The sequence below is a fragment of the Haemaphysalis longicornis genome, unplaced genomic scaffold, assembly GCF_048455015.1.
Source record: "Haemaphysalis longicornis isolate Haplotype H1 unplaced genomic scaffold, Haemaphysalis longicornis Haplotype H1 scaffold_58, whole genome shotgun sequence".
Taxonomy (NCBI): domain Eukaryota; kingdom Metazoa; phylum Arthropoda; class Arachnida; order Ixodida; family Ixodidae; genus Haemaphysalis; species Haemaphysalis longicornis.
In genome coordinates this window covers 1,315,099-1,322,716 of record NW_027526401.1, presented here as the reverse complement: position 1 = coordinate 1,322,716, position 7,618 = coordinate 1,315,099, and the positions used below count along the sequence as shown (strand labels likewise).

Here is a 7,618-nt window from a genome sequence, read left to right as displayed (position 1 = left end):
CCTCCCCTTCGCGTGAGAATCCCTGCTATAAGCGTAATCAATACGATGGAAAACGCCAATGGAACCCCCCATGAGATGCGTTGCATCACACCAGGGTTCCCGCGAGGGGAGGTGGGCGTAATTTTTTGTGCGTCGCTGAGAGAAACATTTTTTTGGCAGTTCGGCATTCTGCGCCTGCCTTCTATAGTGACCCTTTCCAAACCAGGTATTACATGGATAAATTAACATCTTTCAAAACTTTTCCTGGGCTGCATTCGCGCTCAAACTTCACGGTAGCATTTTGTTGTCTATTTGGTTTGACACCGGAAGCAACGATGGTACTTACGTGCTTATTCAGAAAATAGATGAAAACAATTTTCTTCTATCGAAAAATGACGGCCGATTTGAACGTGCAAGATGATCTTGGAACGACGGCGCCACCTGGGGTATGCAGAACGAAACGCCCGATGGCAGTTCACGGTACGAAGGGGCCAAATGAGGCAGCAGGCGATCAGAAATCCTTTTTCGTCACTATAGGTTACGATTTCAAATAATTGCATAAAAGTTCATACGAATCATATTCCCGTGGTTCATCGTTGCCAATACCAATAAATGATGGATTTTTTTTTTCATCTGCTTTCGTGTCGCCTGTCGTCTGCTGTGCCAGATAATTTAGCTTTCCGAAATCGGGCTGCTGATTCTTTGTCCACGTTTGCAGGCTTGTTCTCGCTTTACATTTATTATTCTGTGCGTGCATTCCTGTGCTTGTGACGTGCCGTTATGAGATCATTCATTGCAGATGAACGGGCCACCTTTTCGTCTGCAGTGTACGATCTCATAAAGGCTGCATAAAGACACGTCACAAGCGCATACAGTTTGAGGCATACGCGTATGCCTCGAACTGCTCAATCTAGGTGGGCTACGTCCTTGGGCCGGCAAATTCCAAGTTCAGTGGCGGCGTGTAGTCCGCACGGCAAGGTTGCTCGCCAGCGACGGCCGTAATCAGCTATACCACTCTGACACCATGTAGGGGAAAGAGTGCTGACGGACGTACACGCACAAGCGACTGAGAGAAGCGCCAGCCAAATGAATGACGTCCACGTTTATTGGTAAACAGTACGCAGGAAGCATGGCATGTAACGCCCACTGCAGGGGGGGATGAAGGGGATACGACGAATATTGGTAGTGTCGGGAGCGGATGCAGACGGCATCTGTTTCGGGCAAGGCCGGACTAGAACTGTCGCAACCCTCCAGAGTTGCACTACAGGGTAGCGCGGGCGTTCCGTGGTTTTGGCACGCTGAACGGTTGACGGCTGCTGAGGCGCTCCTGCTCTTTTCGCGCGCAACCGTTAATTGTCCGTTTGTGAGTTCGTCGTTTTTTTGTGGTTTGAGGGAAAGGAAAAAGAAAAGAAGTTCACTGGGGATATCACTGAGCTCGGCAGGGAGCTCACCTGCATACAATCCAGTGCAGTGGAGGGGAAATCAGAGGAGAGGGGGGGGGGGGTGAAAGCATAGAGCAGAGTGTTAAAGAACTAGAGAAATAGAGAAGAAAGAATAAGAGATAGGGCTAAGTAAGTCCGGGTGCATTAACACAGCAGTCCAAGCTACAGCCGCTGTACGAATTCGGCGTGACCGTTATATCACCCGCTTGCGCAAAGGCTGATGCGCAGTAGAGAGAGAGGCGACGCGGGCATGCGACGGCCCGACGTTAGCCTTAAAGCCCCGCTTACTGCGTCAGCGATTCTTATCGCAGTTTCAACGCGAAAGCCTTACATGTATTATTGATCAGAAAAGCCGCCTTCCGAAGTCCGCGTCTGTAGCAGCGAAACGGTTCCGAAAATGGGCGACGGGGAAAGAGAATAAAAGTATTTTTGATTGATTGTAGGTTTAACGCGCCGACGCAACGCAGGCGATGAGGCGCGCCGTAGTGGAGGGCTCCGGATTAATTTTGACCACCCGGGGACCTTTAACGGGCGCTGAAATCTCGTGTACGCGATTTCGGCGCACGTTAAAGATCCCCAGGTAGTCCCGTGTGTATACCACTGGCGTTTTTGCTTTTCGCTTCCATCAGAAAAGCGGCCGCCACGGCCGGGAATCGAACCCGCGACCTCGTGCTCAGCAGCGCAACGCAAGAGAATAAGTAAAGCAATTGACGTACGCAGCCGCGACGCCACTTTGGGTCGTTGACTTTAGCTGTTTACTACATAGCGAATGCATTGCGGCCTTGACTGAGAAAAAATCGACAACTTGTGCACGCAGTTCAGCGTGCGATGAGTTTGACGTCGCTTAGCATGCCGTTATAGGCTCAACGTTAAGTTAACCATCCGTTTGGCTTGAACATAGGATGACTTCTACCCGCTCTGGTGAAATGGCTGAGATTTGCCACTGGCTGCGACGCGGGCCATAGTGGGCGCATCGCATAGAATTTACAACTAACGAGAAGTGATTGGGTGTCCTCAGACGAAGGAGCGCGCGCATTGGTTGCGACGCGTGCCATAGCGACGTCGTCAGTGGCCGCAACCTCGGCAGTGGCGAAACGTGGCCGTCCACGCGAGGGCACCGCATGAGTAGTGAGTTGAGTGGAAGAACGCAGCAAAATGAGCGAAGAGGCAGGCGGCAGTACCACCGTACTGCTTGAAAATAAATGCAATCGAATTCCAAGCAACACAGTCTAAATGATGCAGTGTACAACCACCATGACAACATGGAACCTCGCACCGATTCATTAGCAAAACTCGGAAACGTATCCCTCAGCAAAACTCGAAAACGTGCACCGCGAAAAGTAGCAGTGGCGTTCCACTCGACGTTCTTCCGCGTTCGCAACTCGTAAGAAAGGCTGTGTTCTTGAATTGTTTAACCTGCATTTATTTGTTTTTGAGTAACGCCGGCGCGCGCCCCTCGACAACAATGCTCGGTGAAGAGGAAGAACAACCGCGCGCTACTCGCTGGCAGCGCGCAGTCACGTGAGCCCTGCACGCGCCGATGGTCGAGGTGGGTCCCAAGAGAGGAGACGTACTGCTGGCCCTTCTAGACGCAGCAGCAGTGCCACCGACGTGTCTGCGAGGAGCGACAGTTCAGAGCCGATCAGAACCTACCACGCCATGGAAGACAATACGTTCGACGCATCACGTTTCCTCGCGACGCCGCTCCGCCAGGAGCCACCGGCGCGAGGCACGCTCTCTTCCCGCCGGGACTGCATCCGCCTACGGGGGCTGCCGTACGAAGCGGAGGTTTTCACCATCGTCAAGTTCCTGGGCGAGCACGCGTTCGACGTCGTGTTCGGGGGTGTGCACATAATTTACAGAGCCGACGGTCAGCCCTCCGGCGAAGCGTACGTTCAGATGGATACCGAGGTCTCGGCATTCTCGGCCGCCCTCTATCATCATGGCCGCTACATCATGGGGAGAGGGGGACCGTGTTACATCGAGGTATTCCAGTGCTCCAAGGAAGACATAAGGAACCTGGGAGCCGTGCCCTGGGAGACGCCTTTGTTCGGCCGAACGAACGTATGGCTGCCGCCGCCTAGCGGCCACCCCGGCGAACCTGGTGGGCCGGTGCCACAGCCCGATGTGACCACGCTGCCGACGTTGCCGACGCTGACATCACCACCGGCCTCCCTGACCGTCGCACACTGCCATAACACGCCAGTGTCGCCGATGGAACCGAACTTAGGCGCCCATATGACGCTACTGAGTGGCCTATCGTGCAGCGCCACGGAGCCCGACATCTTGGCGCTTTTCCCTGGCATTCCTGAGCTCACGACCGCGTGCGTGGAGATCCAGCGGGACGCGTCCGGCTTTCCCACCGGCGACGCTCTTCTGACCTTTCCCGGACACACGGCGCTTCAGCGAATCATCGAGGCGCTTCGTCGCCACAGCATTCGCGTCGCGGTTTTGATTATCTAAGTTCAGTGCACGCATGGAATGCCGACTGAGCGCCCACTTCCCACATGCCCCGACTCGTCCTTCGCAGTGAAGTTGTCGAACAACCCACGCTTGCCTCGGTGTCGCCGGCGACGCCTGCACGACCTCCGTGATCCTCCAACCGTGTCCCGGCAGCGGGCTGATCCCTGCGGCCGCCCATTTAATTTGCCCTGAGTTCCTACTTCAGACTCCGTGTGACACTGCGCATTACTGAGTGTGTTGTTCATTTGTTTATGGTAGCTTCCCTACGTGGGTGTGTCGATTGCATGGATCAGTTGTCGTTTAGCTTTTCATTCTACAACACCAAATGCGTGTCGGAATGCTCCTCGAATGTTTCACTGACTTCCTTTTTTTTTTGCTCTTTCTCGTTACATACCCCAATTTCTTGTAATATTTTGCTTTATCCCCCTTTTTGAGTACGTATTATGTTTGCACTTTAACGTTACGTTTTCAAAGGGGAAATGGAAAGCATATAAAACACACGTTGTCGCAGTTCTGTGGCCATAAATTTCGTCCGCCGCTGCGATAAATTGTATAAGGTATTTATTTTTAGGGATAGTGTATAAATAAATCCAAGTAAAAATTTATGTACGCAGGGACGGCACAAACTCCGTTTTTTCTTACATTGCATTTCACTGTGTAGAAGGCACCGACTGGTCCAGTGGGCACTGAAACGTTTCAAATCTATTGTCGGTGTTTTATCTTTGTCAAGAGACAAGGATTGCTAAGTGTTTACATGTAGGGGCTGGGTTTTGTGAAGACGTCTGTGCCCTCAGTTGGTACCTAACCCTTCACCCTCCCTCTCTTACTGTCAGGGCCGTACCGCTGTTTGCCAGCATTCAACATGGAACAGGGAGGCAGGAGTGTTGGCAGAGAGAGGCCTTTTAGTCACAGGCTGGTTATGTCACAGATTATGTAATTCAAGCGTGGTATGAGTAGATGAGGGAGCCCCGACGGCGAGAATCGTGACACCCTCCCGTTAACCGGCGTCAAAGAACGTGTAAACCTCGTATTTCACCTTCTTCAGTTGTACTGCAAGAGCCGGGGCTGAAGTTACTCGATCAGTAACGGGCTGGCCAGGCCGTAAAAGGCGCAACATGCATTCCATTCGGTCGGGCCTGTGCTCATGCCCACGGCTGTAGAGGCGGTAAATGACTGTGCGCAGATGCCTTCACCCTACCTACGAATCTTCATTTCAACCTCTTGTATTTCGGGCACTTTTTTTCGTTTCTCTTCCTCATAGTGCACAATTTATGCCCGGGTCCAAGGAAAGAATGGGTGCATGACTTTATTCTAAAAAGTAGGCCGAAAGGCTCTGCTGTGGGGAAGCGGAGCAAGGGATTGGTAAGACGGTTGAAACAGTGCTCGTCAGGACGGTCTATACGTCCATAGGGGCACCACACACCATAGAGTTTCATACAAAACTCGAAGCCACGTACGTATGGTAGAATGGGAGCCATCCAGGAGCCTCACAGGACGCGCTAAAAGGGGAAAAAATACAGCTTTTCTCTTTCAGATGGATGGGGTGTGAAAAGCAGTGTAAATCACGGGAAGATGGCAGCATTGTTGCAGCGCTGCTAGAAGAGTGTCAGTTGTCTGCCGTCGTGCCGGCTTGAGTCGCGGTCTGTTGAAACTGGTGAACATTTAAAGCGAGGTGAACATGCAGCAACAGACTCATTCATGAGCATAGGCTATATCCCTAACACTGGACAACGATAGTAGGAGGCTCCGTCCTTCACTTAAAAAAAACAAAAACAATTCATTCTTGTGTGTATATTTAATCGTATCTTGTGTGTACATGGCGTTCACAGTCAAATGTTTAAAAAAAGATAGAATAAAAATACGGATGACGCAACCGCCGCCGGTGCTTCTAGAGGGATTGTGGTCCTATGGTAAGGATTCGAAGGAATGAATGGAAAGTATGAAAGTACGCCGTGCACGTCTGTGGCAACAATGATGCAGAAGGATTTTAGCCACACTAGTATTTTAAGTGTAAAGGTAAAGGCAACACAGAAGAAGCCTCAACTGGTAATGTCACTAGCAATGGAACTTCGGGGAGTAAGGGGAAGGGGTGGGTGGGGGGGGGGGGGGCTGAGCCCTCTCTTTCCCCCGGGAAATCCCCCCCTCCCCGTAGTGGGCGCCTATGACGTGCTGTAGACTAGATGCTCCGTCTGGTTGCCCGCTACGAAGAAACTCAAACTCAAAGAAACTCAAGAAACACGAAGAAACTTAAACAAAGAACGTTTGTTTATTATAACAAATTTTCTTCGGCGTCTAAGCCCGGGCCTAGTCACGCACCCTCGGGCCCGCTCTAGGCTTAAAAATAAAAGACCGGGCCAGGGGCGGGCCTAGGCTTGAGACTACGGGCCCGGGCCAGGCTCACATATGGACGACCGTGCTTGGGCCGGGCCTGGGCTACGCGTTACGGGCCCGGGTCGGGCTCGGGCTCCATAAAGCGGGCTCGGAACGGGCCCAGGCCTTAAAATCAGGCACGTGCCGTACTCTACGCCATACCCCGCGACTACTCTACCGTAGCCAACATCGGTCGAGGTCAAAGTCGCGGCGCCGCGGCCCCAGCGCGCAGCGTCGAAGACGCAAGTCGAGATCCAAGTCCCGAACGGGAAGGCATAGGCATTGATTAACAAAACAAGGTGAGATGGGCTAGTGCGGTCTCCCGCGGCCATGTTCTTCCAATTAACAAGGAAACGGAGGACACCAGGACAGCAATCCGCAATTGCGAAAATCAAGCAGATGCCGGAACTCGTTGTTTCAGAAAATAAATTACTTAAATCAGAATTGTCGAGGCTTAAGGCGCGAACGATGGCTCAGCACCATCTGCAAACAAATCTCAATCATAGCTGGGAAGGCAGCACGCGAAACTGGGCACTCCAAACAGGCATCGGTGACCATAGAACCGCCGCTATGCTCAGATATTTGAAAATTCATCTAACGAAGAGATGCAAGAATCTCAGTCGGATGCCCTCCATCAAAACGCAGAGCAAAGGAGTTAGATCCAAATCCCGCAGGTAGCTGCGCCCCCCTGGGTGGAAATAAATACATTCATGACGAAACGCTCCTCCAGATCGGTGAAAAACTTCGTGAGACCATTACCGTCACGTTAAGCGCAGCATTCGAAGGCTTTGCCGCGAGTATCTGAGCTCAAACAGCAGCCCTAAACACCCGAATCAGAGCCCTCGAAACCGTCATCCCACGCCTCGGGGGTGTGTGGGAGAGAGAGCACATTATTAGGACTAAGATCCTGAAGACAAACTGGCCTCGCTGCAAAACTCTGGAACTATAAATCTCCTTGTGATTTCGAAGAGGGCACGTTGCGTGAAAGTCCAAAAAAGAAACTTATAATTCCCACTCTCGTCGGGCGAAACCTCCCGGCCTTGCGTGGCGACACTGGAAAGGATACGTCGTCTGCACCCCACGTACTCATAGAATTAATTCCAAGCAGAACAAACAGTACTTTTATACTTAACATCGACAGCTCCCCCCGCAGCAACCACTGATTCGCTACTGGCAGGCAGGCGTCTTCCCACACCCCCCACACCTCATGCGGACTTGATGCGCAAAAGAATGACCCCTATACTCAAAACCAGGCAACCTAAACCTAAAACATATAATCGGAGCATGCACTAAACCCCCCTTCTTATTGACTCCGTCAGCATGGAGGATGAGCGATGAGAGATCCTGCTGGCCAGCCCCGCTCT

General features: G+C 52.0%; 1 protein-coding gene across 1 annotated transcript; it reads left to right on the top strand.

Moving 5' to 3' along the window:
- The first annotated feature begins 3,080 nt into the window (after nucleotides 1-3,080).
- LOC144140968 (epithelial splicing regulatory protein 2-like) lies at nucleotides 3,081-3,884 on the top strand. The gene has a single exon (XM_077672448.1). The coding sequence runs from the start codon at nucleotides 3,081-3,083 to the stop codon at nucleotides 3,882-3,884; it is 804 nt and encodes a 267-aa protein (XP_077528574.1).
- Nucleotides 3,885-7,618: the final 3,734 nt, after the last annotated feature.